The sequence below is a fragment of the Melospiza melodia genome, chromosome 26, assembly GCF_035770615.1.
Source record: "Melospiza melodia melodia isolate bMelMel2 chromosome 26, bMelMel2.pri, whole genome shotgun sequence".
In the NCBI taxonomy this organism is placed as follows: Eukaryota; Metazoa; Chordata; class Aves; order Passeriformes; family Passerellidae; genus Melospiza; species Melospiza melodia.
This window is the reverse complement of record NC_086219.1, coordinates 212,372-234,546: the sequence shown is the minus strand read 5'-3', so window position 1 is coordinate 234,546 and position 22,175 is coordinate 212,372. Positions and strand designations below refer to the sequence as shown.

The 22,175-nt window shown below is 46.5% G+C and overlaps 2 protein-coding genes across 4 annotated transcripts in view; one reads left to right on the top strand and one right to left on the bottom strand.

Moving 5' to 3' along the window:
- ACAP3 (ArfGAP with coiled-coil, ankyrin repeat and PH domains 3) overlaps nucleotides 1–4,246 on the bottom strand; it is a 35,080-nt gene extending 30,834 nt beyond the window's left edge. Inside the window, exon 1 of the mRNA XM_063176753.1 lies at nucleotides 3,803–4,246. Within this exon, the coding sequence (XP_063032823.1) occupies nucleotides 3,803–3,849 (47 nt within the window). The 5' untranslated portion in view covers nucleotides 3,850–4,246. The remainder of the gene's footprint in view (nucleotides 1–3,802) is intronic.
- A 1,762-nt stretch (nucleotides 4,247–6,008) lies between these two features.
- On the top strand, nucleotides 6,009–21,938 carry PUSL1 (pseudouridine synthase like 1). Of its 3 annotated transcripts, none has more exons than XM_063176986.1 (8): nucleotides 6,009–6,122; nucleotides 7,131–7,188; nucleotides 13,523–13,707; nucleotides 17,291–17,440; nucleotides 18,210–18,383; nucleotides 19,126–19,180; nucleotides 20,729–20,891; nucleotides 21,790–21,938. In XM_063176986.1, the coding sequence occupies exons 1-8, from the start codon at nucleotides 6,064–6,066 to the stop codon at nucleotides 21,858–21,860; spliced, it is 915 nt and encodes a 304-aa protein (XP_063033056.1). In that variant the 5' UTR covers nucleotides 6,009–6,063; the 3' UTR covers nucleotides 21,861–21,938. The 3 variants fall into 3 exon arrangements, with proteins under 3 accessions (XP_063033056.1, XP_063033058.1, XP_063033055.1); XM_063176988.1 differs by having other exon boundaries at nucleotides 13,520–13,707; nucleotides 17,351–17,440; XM_063176985.1 differs by having other exon boundaries at nucleotides 13,520–13,707.
- The last annotated feature ends 237 nt before the right edge of the window (nucleotides 21,939–22,175 follow it).

The window sequence follows — 22,175 nt, the reverse complement described above, 5'->3', positions numbered from 1 at the left end:
AAATAAAGGTGGATAAATCCCAATGGATGCTAAGTGAGCAGAGGACTGATTAAATTGGATTTCTCAGTGGATTTAGGAATTCTCTACAAATCCATTCCCGCAAAAAGAGTGTTCCTAGATTTCCCAAACTCCTGCTGGGAGATAAAAACCCTCAGAGGTGCAAGAACAGGTCCTGCCAGGTCATTAAATTGTTTACCTGAACTGCAGCCACGCCTCTGCAAGTGCCTGGCAGAAATCAGCTTTATCTGCCAAGCTGGAGCTGAGACACATCTAAATAATGGCATTTGAAACATTAAAACAAGTCAATTTTCTTTGTAGGAACTGGAACTTATCAGGTAGGAAGTGATGAGGGGGATTTGACATCAGGATTTCTCAATATTTGAGGTGTAAACTCTGAATGTTTCAACTTGGTTCTTCTTTTTCCCTCTACCATCAAGATTTCTCAATATCTGAGGTGTTAAGTCTGAGTATTTCAGTTCTCTTTCCTCCTAACATCAGAATTTCTCAATATTTGAGGTGCAGATTCTCAATAATCCAACTCGGTTCCTTTTATTCCCTCTAACATCAGGATCATCTCAATACTTGAGGTGTAAATTCTGAAAAACTCAGCTTAGTTCCCTTCCTTCCTTCTAACATCAAGATTTCTCAATAATTGAGGTGTCAAGTCTGAGTAATTCAACTTGTTTCTGTTTTCTTCCTTCTAACATCAGGATTTCTCAATATTCAAGGTGCAAGCTCCGAATAATTCAACTTGAGTCTTCTTTTCCCCTCTAGCACCAGGATTTCTCAATATTCAAGGTGTAAATTGCAAATAACTCAACTAGCTTCATTTTTTTTTCCTTCTAATGTCAGGATTTCTCAATATTAGAGGTATAAATTCTCAATAATTCCACTTGATTCCTTTTTTCCCCTCCTAACATCACAATTTCTCAATATTTGAGGTGTCAAGTCTGAATATTTCAACTTGATTCTTCTTTTTCCTTCTAATATCAGGATTTCCCAATATCTGAGGTGTCAGTTCTGAATAATTCAACTTGGTTCCTTTTTTTCCTTCTAATGTTAGGATTTCTGAATATTCAAAGTGTAAATTCTCAATAACTCAACTTGATTCTTCTTTCCCCTCCTAACATCAGAATTTCTCACTATCTGAGGTGTTCATAATTTAAATATTCCCCGGCTGCACATATTCCAACCCTCCTGAAATGCCCAAGCTCCTGAAATGTCTAATCTCTTGTTCTCCCTCTAACAGAGATTCTGTGTCTGGCCATGGGGGAAACAGTTCATAATTCCAGCCTTAAATAAGTGGTTTTGATCAAGGTCCAAGGGAGGGCTCTGAGAGCTGTTTTGTTTTCATGGACAGAGCAGAATGATGCTGAAAAACCTGGCCTGGAGCCCACACACACACACCAGGGGCAAAATAAATAAATAAACAGATCAATCAGGGCTGACGTCAGCAGGAAAAGGGTCAGTGCCATGTGGGACAGACAGACAGACAGACAGACAGACAGCTGGACAGTGAGGTCACAGCTCTGGCTCGGGGCCACCCTGCCGTTCACGTGCTCTGCAGCACAATGGGGTGGGATGACAGGAAAAAAAAAGGGAATAAAGGTGGGTAATCCTAATGATATGTGGGGAAAAAAAAAGGGAAAATAAAGGTGGGTAAATCCTAATAATATGTGGGAAAAAAAGGGGAATAAAGGTGGGTAAATCCTAATGATAGGGGGGAAAAAAAGGGAAAATAAAGGTGGGTAAATCCTAATAATATGTGGGAAAAAAAGGGGAATAAAGGTGGGTAAATCCTAATGATAGGGGGGAAAAAAGGAAATAAAGCTGGGTAAATCCTAATGATATGTGGATAAAAAGTGGGGGATAAAGGTGGATAAATGCTAATGATTTGTGGAATAAAAAAAGGGGGGAAGGTGGTTAAATCCTAATGACAGAGGAGAAAAAGGTGGGCAAATCCTAATAATACATGAAAAAAAATGGAAATAAAGGTGGGTAAATACTAATAATATGTGGGGAAAAAAAGGGGAGGAGAAGATGGATAAATCCTAATGATAGGAAAAAAAAAGGTGGGTAAATCCTAATGAAATGCCAAAAAAAAGGGAAATAAAGGTGGATAAATCCTAATGACATACAAAAGAAAAGGGGGGGAAAAGGTGGGTAAATCCTAATGATAGATGAAAAAAACAGGAAACAAAGGTGGATAAATCCTATGGACGCTAAGTGAGCAGAGGGTTGATGAAAGCATTTCCTGCCTCACTCTATGAAAAGTCCCATGATGCCAGAGCTGTCATCTCACCTGGCCCTGCCCAGCACCTGGCAGTGCAGGAAGAGCAGGATCTCCCTGAGGATGAGCAGATCTCCCTGCAGGATCTCCCTGAGAATGAGCAGGATCTCCCTAGAGGATCTCCCTGAGAATTAACAGATCTCCCAGCAGGATCTCTCTCCCTGCAGGATGAGCAGATCTCCCACCAGGATCACAATAAAACCACGTGCAGGGTGACCCTTCCCACATCCCAGCCACACGTGTGTTACCTCCACAAGCACTCAGCACCATAAAATGCCAATCTGGCAGCCCGGCCTCAGCCACAGACCACTGCAACCCTTTTGCACCCCAACCACTTCTAGAAATGCTTCAGAAAACCATTGAATGCTTTAGAAACCATTCCTAAACACACTTCCAACAAAACGCAAGCTGCTTTTTCTTGTTGTTTTTTTTTTTTTTTTTCCCAATAAACAAAAAGATTCCGAGCAGGAACAACACAAAACATCTGCAGGAAGCAGAGACACCCTCCAATAACTCCTTCCCCTGCACACACAGGCAGCCCCAGCCGCTCCTGCAGGCTTTTGTCTGCATTTGGCTGATGCAGACGGCGCTGGGGCGGCGGGGATCGCTGCCTGCGGGAGCTCTGCTCTCCCCGAACAGCAGCAGCACATCCCAGCACATCCCAGCACATCCCAGCCCCTCCAGACACGCAGCCAGGATGCTCTGGGCACAATGGAGCGGCAGCTGCCGGCTCCTTCCCCGCCAGCCCTGGCCTGATGTGGATGCGAGAGCACAGCCAAGCCGGAGCCTTTGTTGTCACAGCCCAGATTCCTCCAAGACCGCTAAAAAAAAAAATAAATTAAAAAATCCACCCTCCGAGAGCCGGGAATGTGAGCGCATGGAAAATGAGTGTATTCCCCTTGAGCGGCTCTGCGGGCGGCTCCTGGCAGCGCCGCCCGGCCGAGCCCCGGGGGATGCGCGTTCCCGGCGGGGACCGGCGCTGCGAGCCCCAAAAACCCCGAACTGTTCCCGTGCCAAGCTCCGGGAGCAGCGGGGATGCGGGACACGGAAGCGGGGCACGGAGGGATGCGGGGCACACGGAGGGATGGGGCCCACGGAGGGATGGATGCGGGGCACGGAGGGATGCGCGGCACGGAGGGATGGGGACACGGGGGGATGGGGGGCACAAGGACGGATGGGGCACACGGAGGGAAGCGGGGCACATGGAAGGGAGGGTGCGGGGAACGGGAAGTCGGGGTGCGGGAGGGATGCGGGCACGGCAGGGCAGCGCCTGCGGCCCGAGCATCGCCGGCTGCCGGCAGAACGCGCTGGGCTCCGGCTCCGGCCCTTCCCGGCCCCGGCTCCGGCCCTTCCTTCCCGGGCCCGGTTCCCTCTGTCCGGGCCCGGCTCGCTCTGCCCGAGCCCGGCTCGCTCTGCCCGGGCCCCGCTCCCTCTGCCCGGCCGCGGCCCTGCCCGTCTTCCCGTTCCCCCCTCACCGCCCCGAGCCGTTCCCGGGGAGGCCCCGGCGCTTACCGGAACCGGGGCGAGTCCTTGATGCACTCCTCGAACTCCACCGTCATCCTGCCGGCTCGGGCTCGGCCGCGCTGCGCTCAGCGGAGGAAGCGCATCGCCCGCCGGCTGCGCTCAGCGCGGGCAGCACCCGCCCCCCGCGGCACCGGCCCGCCTCCTCCCGGCACCGAACCGGGGATGGAACCGGCTACAGCACCGGCCCGCCTCCCGCACCGCCACCGAACCGGGTACAGCACCGGCCCGCCTCTCGCACCGCCACCGAACCGGGGATGGAACCGGGAATAGCACCGGGAACAGCCCAGCCTCCCACGGAACCGCCACGGAACCGGGGATGGAACCGGGAATAGCACCGGATACAGCCCAGCCTCCCGCGGCACCGCCACGGAACCAGGGATACCACCGGATACAGCCCAGCCTCCCACGGAACCGGCTACGGCACCGGGTACGTCACCGGGCACAGCCCCCGGTCCAGCCCTGCCACGGCTCCGATCCGCCTCCCGCAGCACCGAGACAGAACCGGGAACAGCACGGACCCGCCTCCTGCGGAGCCACGGACAGAACCGGACAGGGCACGGACACAGCCCTGACCGCCCCTCCTGCACACCAGCCATTGGGATTTATCCATCTTTTTCCCCTATTGTTAGGATTTATCCACATTTTGCCCCCCCCCCCTTTTTTTTTACCTGCCATTAGGATTTATCCCTTCTCCCCCTTTTTTTTCACCTGTCATTAGGAATTTCAGCTCTGCTCTCCAATCCAAACCCTTCCATGATTTCCAGGCAGGATTTCCAGGCAGGAAGAACAAACCCAATCCAATGGTAAAATTCCATAACCAGCAGCAGGATTGGCATCAATCCTGTCCCTCCTTAATCCAGTTTTTCATTTTCCATAAACTCTGGATTTACTGCTGCCAGCAGCCAAGGGATAAATCTGCAGGAATCACTTGGGGAAGGAGCACACCTGGGTTTGTGGGTCCAGCTGAAGGTGAATTCCATTGCCACAGGACAGGCAACAAACAGTGGTGTGGCTAATTGAGGTTAATTAATCCTGATCTTCCACCCACCCAGCACCACAGACCCATCAGCAGCAACCACATCGCTCACTGATGGTTTCAGATGAACTTTCTGTGAACTGAGAGAAGGGCCTGACATGAAAATCCCATGTTTGAAGAAAATCCTACCTCTAAACTGAAACCATGAGTGAATCAACAGGCCAAGGGGGCCCTGACAGATGTCACAAGGAGACCTCACCCAGCCATGGACAGGAACAGGGAGGAAATGAAGTGAAATTTGATGTTTAATGCCATTTTCCCCACCCCCTGCCACGGGCAGGGACCTTTCACCATCCCAGGGTGCTCCAACCTGGCCCTGGACACTTCCAGAGATCCAGGGGCAGCTGCTCTGGAATTCCACTCCAAGGAAGCCATTCCCTGTGTCCTGTCACTCTGTTCCTTGTCCCCAGTCCCTCTGCTGCTCTCCTGGAGCCCCTTTAGGCCCTGGAAAGTGCTGTGAGGTCTCCTTGGAGCCTTCTCCAGGTTTTTAACATTCCCAGCTCTCCCAGCCCTTGGAGCATCTCTTGTGGTCCCTGCTTTATGTGTTTTCTTAGCTGAAATCAACACAACATTATTATTATTTTTATTATTATTGTTTTCTTCCATCCAACTGAGTTGCAGGCAGCACAGTGGAGAGCTGAGGAGCAGCTGAGGTGAAGCCCAGGGTTCCAGAGGGGTTTGATGTTTGCACAACATCCCAGTTCCCATCCCATCAGCACATCCTGACTCCCACGATCACATCCCAGGTTCCGAACCGCACATCCCAGATCCCCATGAGCTCATCCAAGGTCCCCATTACCAGGTCCCAGTTCCCATGAGCAGGTCCCATCTCCCACCAGCCCATCCCTGTTCCCCAGAGCCCATCCTCGGTTCCCAGCAGCCCATCCCGGTCACCTGAGCCCATTCCCCGGTCCCCACCGGCCCATCCCGTTCCTCTCCAGCCCATCCCTGTTCCCCATTAGACCATCCCGGCTCCCGCGATCCCATTCCGTTCTTCTGCAGCCCACCCCGTTCCCCACGATCCCACCCCGCTCTCTCCCGGTCCCCGCCGCGCCGTGCCGTTCCGTGCCGTGCCGCGCCGTGCCGGAAGCGGCGGTGCCGGCCGGGGGAAGGGGCGGCGCTGCGGGCGGTGCTGCCCTGCCCGGCCCGGCCCGGCCCGCTCCGTGCCAGGGCTGCGTTCCCGGGGCTGTGCCCGGGTCCCGGCGGGCGGGCCATGGCCGGTGCCCCTGCCCGGTACCTGGTGTTCTTTCAGTACTTTGGCACCAGGTACAGGTACGTGCCCCCTCCGGCCCCGGGGAGCCACGGAGACAGCGGGGCTGGGGACAGAGAGTGGGGACAGCGTGGGGATAGAGCTTGGAGAGAGCAGGATTTGGGAGAGCAGAGCTTGGGGATGGAGCTTGGGGACAGTGTTTGTGGACAGCTTGGGTATAGAGTTTGGAGTGAGCAGGGTTTGGGAGAGCAAGGTTTGGGGAGGGCTGGATGAGTGCAATGGGAAGAGCAGAACTCCGGGGAGCAGAATTTGGGAGAGCAGAGTTTGGGCAGGCCAGAGTTTGGGGAGGAAGGAGTGAGAGCAGAATTTGGGATGGCAGGATTTGGAGAGAGGACAGGGTTTGGGGCAGTGGAGTTTAGGGAGAGCAGAATATGGGATGGCAGAGTTTGGGTAGAGCAGAATTTGGAGAGTTTGATGAGGATTGGGTGAGAACAGTGTCCAGGTGAGAGATTAACCCCTTCCTGAGCAGGTGAGAGCTGGACCGTGCTGTGCACAGAAAAAGGGATGGTTCAGGCAGCAAATGCATCAAACCAGCAAGGCAAAAAGACAGGAAGGGGCAGAGGAGAAGGAAAGTTTCTCTCAGGCTGGGGCAGCAGGAAAGAGCAGGAAGTTCACCACAAACTGTCCTTGTGGCCTTTTAGTCAATTTATGACATTCACAAGTCCTGGCCTCCAACTGGCAACCAACTCCTGGCCCTAAAATAGTTTAATCTCAAACTAACTTATCTGCCTTACTCTCCTGTCAGCCTCTATCTCAAGGGCCAGTCCAGAGAGGAACATCTGAAGGGTTATTTTATTTCCAACATCCCTTCTGGAAAATAACCACTTTTAATTTTAATAATTTAGATTTTAATAAGTTTAATAACCAATAAGGCACTTTCCCTGCCCATTCCTCAGTGTTTGGTCCCTGCAAGTTCTGTGGGAAGATCCAAGAAGTCCTGAATTTTTTGGTGGGCTCTGTCAAGTCCCTAAATGTTGATATCAATAAATCATATTTGCTTTGCTCTGCAGTGGGGTTATGGAGACCAAGAGTGATCAGGCCCTGGTTGGAGTCCAGAATTATTTGGAGGTAGGTCCTGTTGTCATAAAAATGAAGCTTTTAGGGTCACACAGGTGTAAATATTGTTTTGAGATGGATGCTCAATAAAACTGGCAGAGTGCTAAACACTTCGAAGTTCAAAACCAAATCCCCAAATCCCATGACTATACTATATCATGATGCAGATTCTGACCTTAAAAAGATGTGAACCCTTCAAAGAGACTTAAAATTGAGCCCAGAACTGCTCAATTAAGAGCCTTATCAGGTGCTGGCCCACCTGAGCTTTGTTAGGCCTTGTGGCTTGTCCTTAAAACTGCCTCAGTTGTGTTGCATGTCCAGTTCCTTTATGGATTTAGCAGCTGGATGCTGTCTCCTCCCAGGGGAGGATGTTCCTGACAGAGGTTTGTTAACAAAGCACAGCAGGATGTCCACTGTTCTGTTCTGCTTCCTTTTTTTTTTTTTTTTTGGAGTTCTGTTATGCCTGGGGGGAAAAAAAATGATCCTGTTATCCCTGCACTGCTCCCAGGGATTCCCTTGGATCTGGGAATGGTTTGAGGACCCCGGGTTGCTGTTTGGGTTGGCAGAGAGTTTGAACAGGAATGGAAAAAAAACATTTTTACACCCAGGAGTAGAAAATGGGTCACCTGAGCGTGGTGGTGCAGTTGGGAATTTAAATTGTAAATTAATTACAAGCTGCTGTTGAGCTGCTGAGTCAGGAATCAAAGGAAGGTGAATTATTTCTCTTGTCTTGGAAGCATCATGGGGTTCAAAAGGAAAGTTGTGCCAGCTTGGAAGATAAGAGGTTGTTGATTCATGTTGATTCAGAGCACATTTTGTCATTCAGTTCCCATTTGTGGTCAGTCTGTCTGACCCAAATCCCAAATTGCAGCACTTTGGGATGCTCTGCTGGTGTGGAAGACAGAGCTGTCCAAGGGCAGGACATCCCCGCGCTCTGTGGGGCTCAGAATTCCTGCTGCTCTCACTGTGGTGCCTTGAGAAGGCTGGTCTGGAACAGGGACTGGAAAGAGTTACAGAATAAAGCAGAAAAATTCAGAAAAGTTTCTCCTCAATGGATCCACCTTGGGCAGCACAAGAGTCCAGTCAGGGCTGCACCCAAGATGAACCAAAATGGTCCCCAAAATGAACCCAGGATGAACCAAAATGGTCCCAAAAAATGGATGATCAGTCACAAAACTCCAAGTTCTGCTCTGTTTGCATCTTGGAGTGAATGGTCCAATTCCAGCTTTAGCCCATGCAGTCCCATCCTTGCTTTTCTCTCTCCAGCCCACGGTGTTTGTGCTCCTGGGCTGAGATTTGGATCATTTGTCCTTGGTGCCCAGCTGGAGCAGGAATTGTTTTGTCTCCCTGCTCTGTGCACAGAGCTCACCATCCCACAGTATGAAGCCCAGACCCACCCACTAAAGCAGCACAGAATGTGAAAAATGGAAAATCCAAAACCAGAGGCATCACTCCTGGCTAACCACACCTTGTGCTGCTTCCAGAGGAGTTTGGCGTTACTGTGGGTTATAAAAAATTGAGGGTTTGCGGGAATTTCTCCTAAAATCAGTGATTTCTCAGCTTCTGCCCTGAAATCACCTCACACAGAGGATCCAAAATGCCATGAGAGCTTCCTTAGGGGGATAAAATAAAGTCAAAATAAACTAGTAAAAATTAACTACTATCTATCCTCTGCTTTGTGTCATGTGAACTTCCTTAAGAGCACAAAATAAAGTGAAAAATATTCATTTCTTTATCTGCTTTGTGTTGTTGGGTGAGGGGGAAAAAACAGAGGATCACCCATTTCAGCTCATTTCAACCCAAACCCAAGACCAAAAATCCAGTGAAAATTACTGCAGGGAAGAAGTGAAACATCTCAAAGAGTAAAAAACCACAAAAGAAGGCAGGAAACCAAAGGCATGACTCAAAATTTCCCTCTCCTTCCCATCCCCGCTCCCGAGTTCTGAAACCCAGCGGTTTTTATTGGATTTTAATTTTCTACAAGAGTCAATAAAATTCGAATTGCTGACTCACAAATACCTTCCAGACTCCTGGAGGAGCAGTCAGAGCTGTGAGCTCTCAGAAATGTTCCTTGAAAATGCACAGGGAGGCAGAAAAAAAACCCGTAACCAAGCTGCAGGGGGAGGCCTGGGAAAAAAAACCAAACTGATTTTTCCATTCCATTTGCAGTTCACATGTGGTTACAATTAACAGTGAAAAAAAAAAAAAGATCTGTATTATCACCCCCAAGCAGAGAGGAGCAGACAGAAATGAAATAATTTCCTGCAGCAGACCTTGGCCTGTGCGTCAGCAATTTGTCTGAGAGCAGGGCCTGATTTTTAAGAGCAAAGTTCCTCCAGAGATGTTTGGGTTTTGCAGGCTCCTCCCAGGTTCCTCTCTCCACCCTTTTCTCCCCCTCCGTCCTCAGCAGACAAAAACCAGCCAGTGGAAATAAGAGCTGGGAAAGACAACAGGAGAGAACATGGAAAAAATCCTTCTTTTTTTTTGGGTGCAGCACTGCTTTGGATCCCTCAGTGCATCCCAGCTCCATCTGGATCAGCAAACTCTGAATTTCTACTCCACTAAAAACCAGACTGGAGAGGAAAAGAGGAGCAAAGTCTCAAGTAAATCTGATTATTTCCCCCGCTCAGATCAGCCAGCAAATCCAAAAAGGTGCAGGACAGGGGGTTTTCCTTCCACAAATGAGATTTTTCTTCTCCATCGGATTTTTCCTACCTTCCTGAGCATCCCAAGGAGGAGTTTTACCATCAGCACCACCAAATAAATCCCAGTCTGTGAAGCTCAAAGCTTTGTGGATTTTTCCTCCAGCACAACAAAACACAGTGATAATATCCTACCAACTATTGCCTCCAGCTTCAATTTTAATATTTAATTTAATATTTCATTTATTAATATTAGTATTTTTTATTTCATTTCTTTTGGATGGGATAGAATCTCCTGGAAGAGAGAATTCCTGAACTGCTCAACTTCTCTTTGCAGGCAGCTGAAAAATGACCCCTTCACCTTTGCAAATATCTCCTGTCTGAATATCCAAAGTCCTAATGGTTTCCTCCTCTTTTAATCTCTTATTATGTCCCACCCTGAATTTCAAAAAAAAGTGCATTATTTACATGCAGGAATTGCTGGATAGGGACCAGTTTTTCCTGCTCTTGCTGTCTTTCATCTGAGGTTTGGGTGCTGCTCATCCAGATCCCAATCCTGTCTGGGATCCTCTGCGGGTTCCCAGGGTGGGACTGAAGCAGGAATTAAGATTTCACCCAGCTAAAAAAAAAATGAAGAAGATAAAGGAATAAATGAGTCCTGTGTGTGCTCAGTTCACAGCTCTCTGCTCTCTCCTTTAAGCCATATTTTAATTTTTTTTTGTTTTCTTTTATTTAGCAGGTGCTATAAACACTGAAATCTTGGCTTTGGCACCTGCTGGAAGCCTCTCACATCTCACCCTTCTGAATTTATCCCAATTTTTTCCACCCAGCCACATTCCTGGAGCAGCCAGGGTGGAAGTTTATCCCTCAGACACTCCAGGGATGCAGGGGAAGCATTAATTGCATTTAGCTGCGTGTCCTACTTCATTCACTGGGCCTTCCACAGCTGGAATTACGCTGGAATTTCCACTGCTGGCTGCCAGAATGATATGGATCCACATTCCAGCTTGCTTTTATTGCTCCCAGCTCATTTTTCCTCTCATGCTGATGAACATCAGCCATGGCAGGGGAGCAAAAGTTCATCCACTTCCCTTCCTGAAATCTGAATTAAAAAAAAAAAAAATCCTCAGGATTTTCCATTGACCTTTACAGGCCAATATTGGGAATGTTTTGTAAAAATAAATTTCTCTTCCCCTAGACTGGTCATGGTTTTATCCTCTGGACACAGAGGCTGCAGAGCCCTGCCAGGGAGCTGCACAATTTATTAATTACAGTGTTCTAATAATTAATAACACGCAAGCTGCTGGTTGTAAGTCATGCCAGCCTCCCTGACTCACTGGGTGCTATGTCAGCTGAAACTAATTAAAAACCCAGCTCGTTTGCAGTTGGATTGATGAAATGGAAGTGAATGCCAGGAAGGACATGCCGAGAATGTGGATTTTGTTAGAAGAGAATGTTTCCAAAGCAATCTGCCACGTCACTGGGATTATTATCAAAACAGAGGCTGAAGATGACAGTTCTCTTTGTCTGTTTGAAATTCTTGCTCTTTTTTTAAAGGAGGTAGGGAAGGAGGCTGTACTAGAGCTGCCTTGCATAGTAAGGAGCTGGTGTTTCTCCTTTCTCTCTCTCCTCCTCCCCTTTCCTTTCACGAGGAACAATTTCTGTCCTCAGCACAAGGCTGCTGGCCCGAACAGGCTTTTGGGAGGGGAGGATGAGTTTGGGCAGAAATTCCCAAGAAAATGAGAAATGGGAGACGGTTCAGGCAGGTCTGAGAGGGAAGGGAACTCTGCAGATCCCAAACAACAGTGAGATCTTCCTATACAGCAGAGGCATTTCTAAGTATTGAGACAGAGCCTGAAGTCCTAGATGTGAAAATTTCCATGAATTACTGGAGGGAGCCAAATCACAGAGCTCCAACCTCTCTGTCAGAGGAAACGAGGCCTGGAATTTGCTTTGGGTTCAAATTGGTGCTTCAAGAGTTGTGTCCAAAAAATAAAATGTTGTCAACAAAGCTCACACCCCTCAAAAAGAGATTAAAAGCTCTTATAAGGGACAGAGCATGAAGTCTTGGATGTGAAAAGTTCCATGAATAATGGGAGGGAGCCAAATGAGAGTCCCAACCTCCTCCTGAGGGAAAACAAGGCCTGGAATTTGCTTTGGGTCCAAATTGGGGTTCCAAGTGCTCCAAGACTTGTCTCCAAAAAATAAAATGTTGTCAGCAAAGCTCACACCCTCAAAGAGAGATGAAAAGCTTGCACAAGTATCTCTGGACTAAACCAAGGCTCCATTATCTCTGGGCAGCCGCAGGGCTCTGTCACAGTGCAGCACCAAGAACTAACAAAGCTTTGCAATGACTGATCTGTTCTGCCCCAGCCCAAACTGACACAAAACCAACCAGCCCATCCCAATTTCCACAAAACAGCTGCTGGAACACCAAGTCTGCACCTCCCAGGTTATTTGCTTGCAAACAAATGGCTGAACATCCTCAGAACACAATAAGGATCTCATTAGAGCTTTAATTTTGCCCTTCCCTTCACTTGCCTTCCTGGCTTTGGGGAAAGAGTGAAGTTCAAGGCTGCAGAGAAAAGGAGGAAGGAAGAGAAATTCCTGCAGGCCCCAGAAGTTTTCTATTAAAGCTGCTTTAAGGCTTCCCATGTGGTTCCAATAGACACAGCAGTGCCCAGCATCAATAGGACCACATGAAAGCACTGAGCTGGCCTGCAAAGTGCTGATACTGAGGAAAAGGCAACACCAAATAAGCTCATGTTTGTCTTTTTCTCCTCTTCTTTTCTCCCCTAATCACCCTCCCTACCCATCTGCCTGCTCAGACACCACTGGGATAATGCAGAACAACTGCTGGGCTCAACCCACGCCCAGAGCCTGGGGCCCTGCATGGCTGAGGATGAGATAAATGGGATAGAAAATCCTTTTTGGGCTCTGCACAAAATTTAGCCACTTTCTCTGCCACAGGCTCAGGGCAGGAAGCCACACGAATGCACCCTGAGAACTCTGATTCCAGCTATAATTCCTCACACTTTCCTTTCGAGTTGATGCCTCAGGTTTGGCTTTCCTATTCTCCAGATTCTGTGCTGATGCCTCAGGTTTTGGCTTTTCTATTTTTCACATGCTATGCTGCTTTAGTGTGTGAGTCTGGGTTCACATTATGGGATGGTGAGCTCTGTGCACAGAGCAGGGAGACAAAACAATTCCTGCTCCAGCTGGGCACCAAGGACAAATGATCCAAATCTCAGCCCAGAGCACAAACAGCATGGGCTGGAGAGAGAAAAACAAGGATGGGACTGCATGGGCTAAAGCTGGAATTGGACCATTCACTCCAAGATGCAAACAGAGCAGAACTTAGAGTTTTGTGACTGATCATCCATTTTTTGGGACCATTTTGGTTCATCTTGGGTGCAGCCCTGGCTGGGCTCTTGTGCTGCACCAGGTAGATCCATTGAGGACATCTTTTTCCTAAATCCCTGCTTTATTCTTTAACTCTGTCCAGTCTCTGTCCTAGGTCAGCCTTCACAAGGCATCAGGAGGACGACAGTTTTGCTAGATTATTGCTGAATTATTGCTGAATTTTTTCTGAATTATTGCTGAATTTTTTCTGACTTTTTGCTGAATTTTCTGCTGAATTATTACCGAATTTTTCTGAATTTTTGCCAAATTCTTGCTTCGTTCTTGCTGTTTGTTTGCAGAAGGCAGCCGAGCAGCTGAAGCCCAGCGCTCCCATCAAGTTCCACATCTCCAGCCGCACGGACAGCGGCGTCCACGCCCTGGCCAACGCCGCCCACCTGGACATCCAGAGGGCCCCGGGCAGGGCGCCCTTCACTGGCCCCCAGCTGCTGCACGGCCTCAACCACTTCCTCAAACCCGAGCCTATCCGGTGAGTCCGTCAAAAATCCTTCATTTGGCCATATTCTACTGCAAGAATCTTGGGATTTCTGCTGCTCACAGTGACCCCAAGGTGTTAAAAGTCTCTTTTCCCTGTCCAGTGCTCATAGAAGGAGTCAGAACTCTTCATTTCTTATTCTCAACATTGTTTATTGTTTCTTATCTATAATATTTTTCTTATCTATAAAATTTTTTCTTACCTATAATTTTTTTTTCTTATCTATCAAATTGTTTCTTATCTATCAAATTGTTTCTTATCTATAAACTTTTTTCTCCTGTCCAGCTGAGGTGCACTCAGCAGGACAGACAGAAGCACTCTGCCTGCCCCTGGGTCGTGTGTCACAGACAGGTTTTATGAAAAATCCTTTCCTTAGGATTTTTTCTCCTGAAACAAAATGTAAATAATAATAATAATTGTCTGCTGCTGTGAAATGCAACAGGTGCATCTTTGATTGGTCTCATGTGGTTGTTTTTAATTAATGGCCAATCACAGTCCAGCTGGCTCGACTCTCTGGTCAGTCACAAGATTTTATCAGCATTCCTTTCTATTCCTTGCAAGCCTTCTGATGAAATCCTTTCTTCTATTCTTTTAGTATAGCTTTATTTTAATATATATAATAAAATAATAAATCAGCTTTCTGAAACATGGAGTCAGATCCTCCTCTCTTCCCTCACCCTGGGTCCCCTGCAAACACCACCACAACTGGTGACCCCAAGTGATGAAAACTTCAAACACTAGTGTTATCTTTTTATCCTAAAAACTACATGTACAATATTTACAATTATTTCTCAATACCTACCACCTATGTTAGACAGTGAGCTTCTACTCTAAACCAATCTGAAAGCGCCAACATCACAGCAGAAGATGGAGGCCAAGAACAAGAAGGAGAAAGGCTGGACATGCCCAGATCCCTCCATCTTGCCCCTTGAATTCCCATTCTAAAAACCCCAAAAATCTATTTTTCACCCTGTGATAAATTCACTATCATTCTGCTTAAACTTTCTTGCACTGCAATTCTTCATATAAAGGTTGGTGATTGTTTTTTCCAGGGCTAAATCCAAGGCACAAGGGTCTGGGGCTCTGTGCCAAGGTCTCTGAGCTCCCTAGCCAGGGGCTTGAGTCCTCCAGGGCAGCCAGAGGAATTTCCTGGGTTCCAACAAGTGCAGAGCAAAAAATTCCTTTATTTTGGCATGATTTTACTGCAAGAGCAGGAAAAACTGGTCCCTATCCAGCAATTCCTGCATGTAAATAATGCACTTTTTTTGAAGTTCAGGGTGGGGGATATGAAGAGATTAAAGGAGAGGAGGAAACTTTCAGTGCTCAAAGGACTTTGGATATTCAGATAAAACTCTGAATTTTTCTCTACTTACCTTAAAACTATATTTTTTTTCTCTATGTCCCTATCCAAGCAATTCCTGCATGTAAATAATTTTTTTTTAAGTTCAGGGTGGAGGATATAAAGAGATTAAAGGAGAGGAGAGAACCTTCAGTGCTCAAAGGACTTGCGATATTCAGACAAAATTTTAGATTTTTCTCTACTTCCCTTAACCTGTCTCTGCTTTAAACTATAAATCCACATTTTCACTTGTAACACCTAAGTTTGGGAGATTTTTCCAAGGTCTAAAATCAAATCCTGGGTTTAATTCTGAGCTTTGGTTTCCAGGCCCAAAGTTCTGAGAGTTCTTTACATTTCAGATTCCAACACCATCCCCCAAAAATTAGAATATTTCAATCAGAGAATATATTCAGAATATTTGGATCTGTTTTAGGAGGGTTCTGCTGCCCTCAGAGTGGGACTGGCAGTGTAGGAGTCTCACACCTCCTGTTCCTGGTTTTGTAACCACACAATAAAAATTCTCTGAGTGACAAGGCAGAGCTGGGATTCCTCCCACTTCCTGCAAATTGGCTTTGAGGTGGAGAGAACAGGAGGATTTTTTCTCTCATATATTTCCATTTCTAATTAAATGTCTTTGGGCTTTTTTTCCCTTTGATCTCAAAATTCAGGCCCTGTTGGAAACGCTAAAAAATGTAGAAAAGGTAAAAAAAAAAAAGCCACAGTTCTTTATTTACCATAATTTTTAAAAATGGGATCTCAGCAAATGAGATTTAAAAATGGGATCTCTGAAATGCAGAGAAAGAAAATCTTTGGAATCTGAAATCTGAGAAAATCTTTGGAATCTGAAATGCAGCTGCTGGAGAAAATTCTGGACAAAACCAATTCCTGGCTAAAAGGAACAATTGCAACAGGAAAAGCTGCTTGCACTGAGGAATTCTGTGAGCAGAAATAAACTCCCGTGAAAGAACCTCCCTAAAAGGATGGTTATTTAATCAAAACCACACAAGTGCTGGCTCAAGGCAGGCTGGGTGCTTGTGGAGGCACGCAGACAGAGGGGAATAAATGTCATCATTTTATTCTGGTGTTTGGAGGAGGCTGGAGCTCCTCCTTCAAACCCTGGAGGATGGAATTTAAATTTCTCCTGATGGTTTATGGCACTGGAGCAATTCCTGGGATTGTTTGTGCAGATCTTTGTGGCAACATTTTATTTTTTTGGAGACAAATCTGGTTTTTGCAAATCTTTGTGGCAGGGTTTTATTTTTTGGAGACAAATCTCGAAGCACTCAGAACCCCAATTTGGGCCCAAAGCAAATTCCAGGAACTCTCATTTCTCCCTCTGTGCTCTGAGCCAGGGGAGGGAGGGCTGAGAGCCAGAGGCCAAAAATCCCCAGAGCACCAACTTTCCTTAAAGTAAATAAAGACATTTGTGGTCCCAAATCTATCCTGGGTTTTTTGGCTGCCCTGGCTCCTTTCTCCTCACTAAATTCCAAAGGCAGAGAGGCAAAACAGCAGGAGAAAAATTCCCTTGTAAGGAGAGCTCTCCTCTCAAGCAGCACCTGCAAGGGTGGTGGCTCTGAGCAGGGCTTTTCCTGCAGGATTTTGGATTTTGCATTTTGGGTTTTGGGAGAGTCACATCCAGTCCAGAGAACACTTTTGGGAGAGCTGCAGGAGCTCAGGGAAGCTCCATTTCCTTCCCTGGCAGGTAGAATTTGCTCTCTGTGCCCTCCTCTCTGCCTCCCACGCTCTGTGGGGTGGCAATTTCGGGTTTGGAGAAACAGGGAATTTTCTCCCTGCTGCCTTTGGAGGAAAACAGGGGAGCTCAGGTGCCTGGGAGCTCCTTTTTGGCTGTTTTGGGGTTGGTGGGAGATGGTTGGACACTCATGGGGAATGGCTTTTGGGGCTGAGAGGGTTCTGCTGGGTTCACTCCCACCCCACCCCTCCAATGTTGGGATTTTCCTGGATTTTCCTGGCTGCACAAAGTCCTGCAGGTCCTGAGGGAAGGGAGCTCCTTGAAAGCATCTCCATCTGCTCTAGGAGCTGTTTGGGGGGAGCAGAGGGGAGTTCTTTCCTCTCACTTGGGAATTTTGGTGTCCCTGTCCCCCATGTCCTCCAGCATCCTCAGTGCCCAGTGAGTGCCCAGCACCTTCCCGTGGGAAAGCTTTGGAATGTTGGTGTCCCTGTCAATGGAAAACCTTTGGAATTTCAGTGTCCCTGTCACCTTTCCCCTCTGTCCCACAGCATCCTCAGTGCCCAGCGGGTTTCCAGCACCTTCCATGCCCGTTTCTGTGCCCTCTCCAGGACCTACGTCTACCGCCTGCTGCTGGGCTGTGCCCACCGCTCCCAAATCCCCGTCTTCGAGCAGGATCTGTGCTGGGCTCCCCCAGGAGGGTGAGTGCAGCGCCCTGGGGAGGCTCCTCTGCAAGGAAATTAGGGAATCAGGGCGGGGAGGGGGAAAAAAAATGGGATTTTTTTGCTCCGAACAAGTCCCTGACAGGAGGGGACAGCCCCAGGCTGGGCTCTGGGACAAGAGGAGAGGGAATGGTCTCAGGCTGGGGTTTAAGTTGGATATCAGGAGGGTTTAAGGGTCCCAGGAGAGCTTTAGGATGAATTTCCCCTGTTAAAGAGTTGTTAGATGTGGGAATTGCTGCCCAGTGAGGTTTGGAGTGCCGATCCCAGAAAAAAAAAAAAAAAAAAAAAAGTTGAAATAGAATTTGGGCAGGGTTTTGGGTTGCTCATTTTGCTCAGACTGGAAACCAGTCAGGACCTGGATGCCCAAACCCTTTTCTGGATGTTGGAACAGTCACAGAGGACAGGGAGATGGGTCAGAGCTCTGATTTCCTGCCTTAAAAGGAGTTTGGGGTTTGAGCCTGGCATAATTTATTGGGGTTTGATCCTGGTGTAATTCTATGGGGTTTGAGCCTGGTGTAACTCATTGGAGCTTAAACCTGGTGTAATTTATTAGTGTTTGAGCCTGGCATAATTCCTTGATGTTTGAGCCTGGTGTAATTCTCTGGGGTTTGAGCCTGGGATAATTTATTGGGGTTTGAGCCTGGCATAACTCTCTGGGCTCTGAGCCTGCTGTAACTCCCTGGTGTTTAGGCCTGGCTCAGTGCCCTGGCTCAGTCCCAGTGCCCTGAGCCCGCTCTGTGCCCCGCAGCCCCCTGGACATCCCGGCCATGAGGGCGGCAGCGCAGCTCCTGCTGGGCACCCACGATTTCAGCACCTTCCGCTCCCCGCGCCCCGAGGCCGCGGCGCAGAGCCCCGTCAGGACCCTGCAGCTGCTGCAGCTCCAGCCCGGCCACGGCCTCCTGGGCCAGCACCACCTGCACAGGTGAGAGCCCTGACACTCAGGGCTGTGGGGAAAATCCAGGTGGGGCTGTGGGATTGGCAGGGAGCGGCTCCTGGGAGGGGTTCTTGTGTTAATTATACTCATTTTTTTGTTAATTACACTAATTTTTGTGTTATTTACACTCATTTTGGTGGCTCAAAACCACCTCTGCCAAGGAATGGATTTGGGTTTTTCCTACCTGCACAGGTGACTGTCCAGGCAGTCAGATTTTTAGGGAAAAGCCAGATGGGACAGGCTGGAGTGTGGGAATATCAGGGAGCTGCTCCTGGGAGGGGTTCTTGTGTTATTTACACTCATTTTTTGGGTTATTTACACTCATTTTGGTGGCTAAAAACCACCTTGGGTAAGAAATTGGTTTGGGTTTTTTTAGTCTCTGCCTGCACAGGTGAGAGTTCAGGCAATCAGGTTTGTAGGGAAAATCTGGGGGGAACAGGCTGGAGTGTGGGATTGTCAGGGAGCAGCTCCTGGGAGGGGGTTTTGTGTCATTTTCACTCATTTTTTTGGGTTATTTACACTCATGGCTAAAATCCACCTCTGTCAAGGAGTTGGGTTTTATTTTCCTATCTGCACAGGTGAGAGCCCAGTGTTAAAACCACCTGAAATTTAAGTGCTTTTTTTTGGTTTTTTTTTGGTTTTATTTTTTTTTTTTTTAGGGAACTAGAGTTCTGGGAAGTTAAAAACCACCTGAAATTTGATTTAAATGCTCCTTTTTGGGTTTTTTTAGGGGACTGGAGTTCTGGGAGGTGAAGGTGAAGAGCAAATCCTTCCTGTACCGACAGGTACTGCCTGCAGATGCTGCCAACCCAAATTTAAATTTATTAATTAACTTTAAAAGTAATTAATTCATCTAAAAATCGATTATTTTAGCAATGTCCCATCTGTGTCGCACTCACAAAGACTTGGGCTCTTTATTTGATCCCAAAATCTCCTAAATTTGTGCCCAAAACCTTCACAAAATCAGATGGCAGGATGGAAAAAAATGTGTTTTTCACAATCTCGGCTCTTTTTAAAAATTCTTTTTAATTTTTTTCCATGCTCAGTGGATTTGAGCCTAGGAAAGCTGTCTGGAATTTCACTTCCTGGCTTTTTTTGGGAAAAAAAAAATTTAAAAGGGATTTTTTGCTTTACAAACTGCAGAAATTCTCCCTCTGCCCTGAAACTCCCCTGGATTTTTTGAAATAATTCCAAAATAATAATAATAACAATTATTAATATATATAGTTATAATATATAGTTATATATTATAATTATCTTAATATTTTAATATTTAATATGTTAATATTTTAACCATTTAGGAAGCTGAATGTGGATATTTTTATATGTGGAGGCACCAAACCTACAGACATGGCTGCCTATAATCTGATTTTTAATCTGATTTTTCCTGAATTGTGGTGGCAGCAAAGTCGTGGCATGCAATGACCTCTAGCGAGGGAGGATGAAATAATAGAGGGGAGGATTTGAGCTGCTTGGAGAGAAATTCTGGGCACTCCAAGGTCCCAAAATTTCCCTCTGGATAAAACCACCTTGGATTGTTGGATATTTTTGAAGTGCTGATCATGAGCAGGTTGCTCAGGGGGCTTTGGTTTATTTATTTTTTAATTAATGGGTCACAAACTCAGCCCAGGGATTTGTTCCAGCACTGCAGGGAGGGTTTGGGAGAGTTTGGAAAGGTCAAAATGGAATTTTTGTTAAATCCAAATCAGGGATTGAGGTGGGGGTGGAAAATTGGGGAGGGGGGATTGGGGATGAAAAATTGGGGGTGGAGAATTTGGGATGAGGATTGGGGAGGGGGAATTGAAATGGAGAATTGGGGATGGAAAATTGGAAATTAATTGGGGATGGAGATTTGGAGGTGAGGGACAGAGAATTGGGGATGGGGAATTTAGAATGGGAAATTGGGGATGGAGAATTGGGGGTGGACTTTTGGAAGTGGAGAATTGAAATGAGAATTGGGGCTAGAGAATTGGAGGTGGATGAGCTGCTGGGACTGGCACTAAGCCAGGCTGGTTCTTGTCAGGTTGAACGCAGCATTGTCCCCTCTCTGTGGCCAGGTGAGGAGGATGGTGGGAGCCCTGGTGGTCACCTGAAGATGCTCCTGCACGTGGCAGGCTGAGAATGTCACCAAGGGGGGAAAAGCAGCTTCTCCTGCAGATTTTGGGGTGGCTGTGGCTGCTGGGGTGGGACTAAGGGACAAAAACGCTCCCGGGAAGGGCCCAAAGGCACAGCAGGGGCAGCCAGGCTGGGTCGGTGACTCCAGGCGGGGACTGGCACCGAGCCAGGCCTGGGCTGTCCGGCTGGAGCCAGCACTGTCCCCTCTCTGCGGCCAGGTGCGGAGGATGGTGGGGGCCCTGGTGGCCGTGGGCCAGGGCAGGTTGGCCCCGGGGCAGCTGCAGCAGCTGCTGGAGCTCAGGGACCCCCGGGCGCTGCCCCCGCACGCCACGGCCCCGCCCGAGGGGCTCTTCCTGCACAGCGTGGAGTACAGCCCGACAGGTGGGCAGCGCTAATTCATCAGTAATAACTCATTATTAGAGTGGTAACTGTCTATAAGTATTGATAAATATTAATAAATAATATACATAGTAATTATGATAGAATATTATAATGTACAATGCTATATTATGATGTATAATTATATAATTATTTATAATAATATATAATTAATATATAATCAATATATTCTATATACTATATATTTTATATCTTATAATAGATTAATATATATAATTCTATAACAATATAGAATATATATTAAACATACTGTATTATATTTTTATAAATTAATTTATATAATTATATAATTATACTAATATGAAATTAATATATTAATCATGATATAATATATTGTATTATATTTTAGAACTTAACTATACATTGATTGATATAATAATGATATAATTATTTATAATATAATATAAAATTAATGTATCTTAATTAATATGTAATAGTGTCCTGGTTTGGAAAACAAATACATATTATAATTTATATACTATAATATAGATTAATATATACATTATTCTATAATTATTTGTGATTATATATTATTATAATTATTGAATATACATGGGATGGTGGAAGGTGGCCCTGGCAGGGGTAGAATGGGATGAGTTTTTTCAGACCTTCCCATGATGAACAATTTGAGCCAAAATTTAACAATTTAGCTGAAATTTAACAATTTTCAGCCTACAGAAGTGGGATGGATTTGCAAATACCTGCTTTCAACCAGCCAAGATCCCAGTGCTTCTTTACCCTTAAATTACTGTTTCCTTTTCCCCTAAATCAATGTTTTCTTTTCCCCTAAATCAGTATTTGTTTTTCCCTAAATCAATGTTTTCCCCATAATCAATATTTTTTTCCCTAAATCAATGTTTTTTCTGCTCTCTCCTCTCAGATTTGGCCCCTCCAAGTGCCCCAGCAGAAGAGAAGCTCTGTGGACTGAGCCGAAAGGAATTTATAACATAAATTATAAATTGAATTAAACAATTATAAAAATTGTAACATCTGTATTGTCTCACCCTTCACATAAAAGTTTTTAAAACACCTCTCAGTTACCCCATTCCTAAATTATAAAAATTCATATTCCAACACCTCTGCTTCCAGTGGGGAGGGTTGGGGGAATGAAACAGATCCCAGGTGCTTCCTGGAGCTTTTTTTTCTGATTATTTTTCAGGTTTTTTTTTTGGTTTTTTTTTTTTTTTTTTTTTGTTTTGTTTTGTTTTTTTTTGTTTTGTTTTGTTTTTGTGGGTTTGTTTTTTTTTTTTTTTTTTTTTTTGTTTT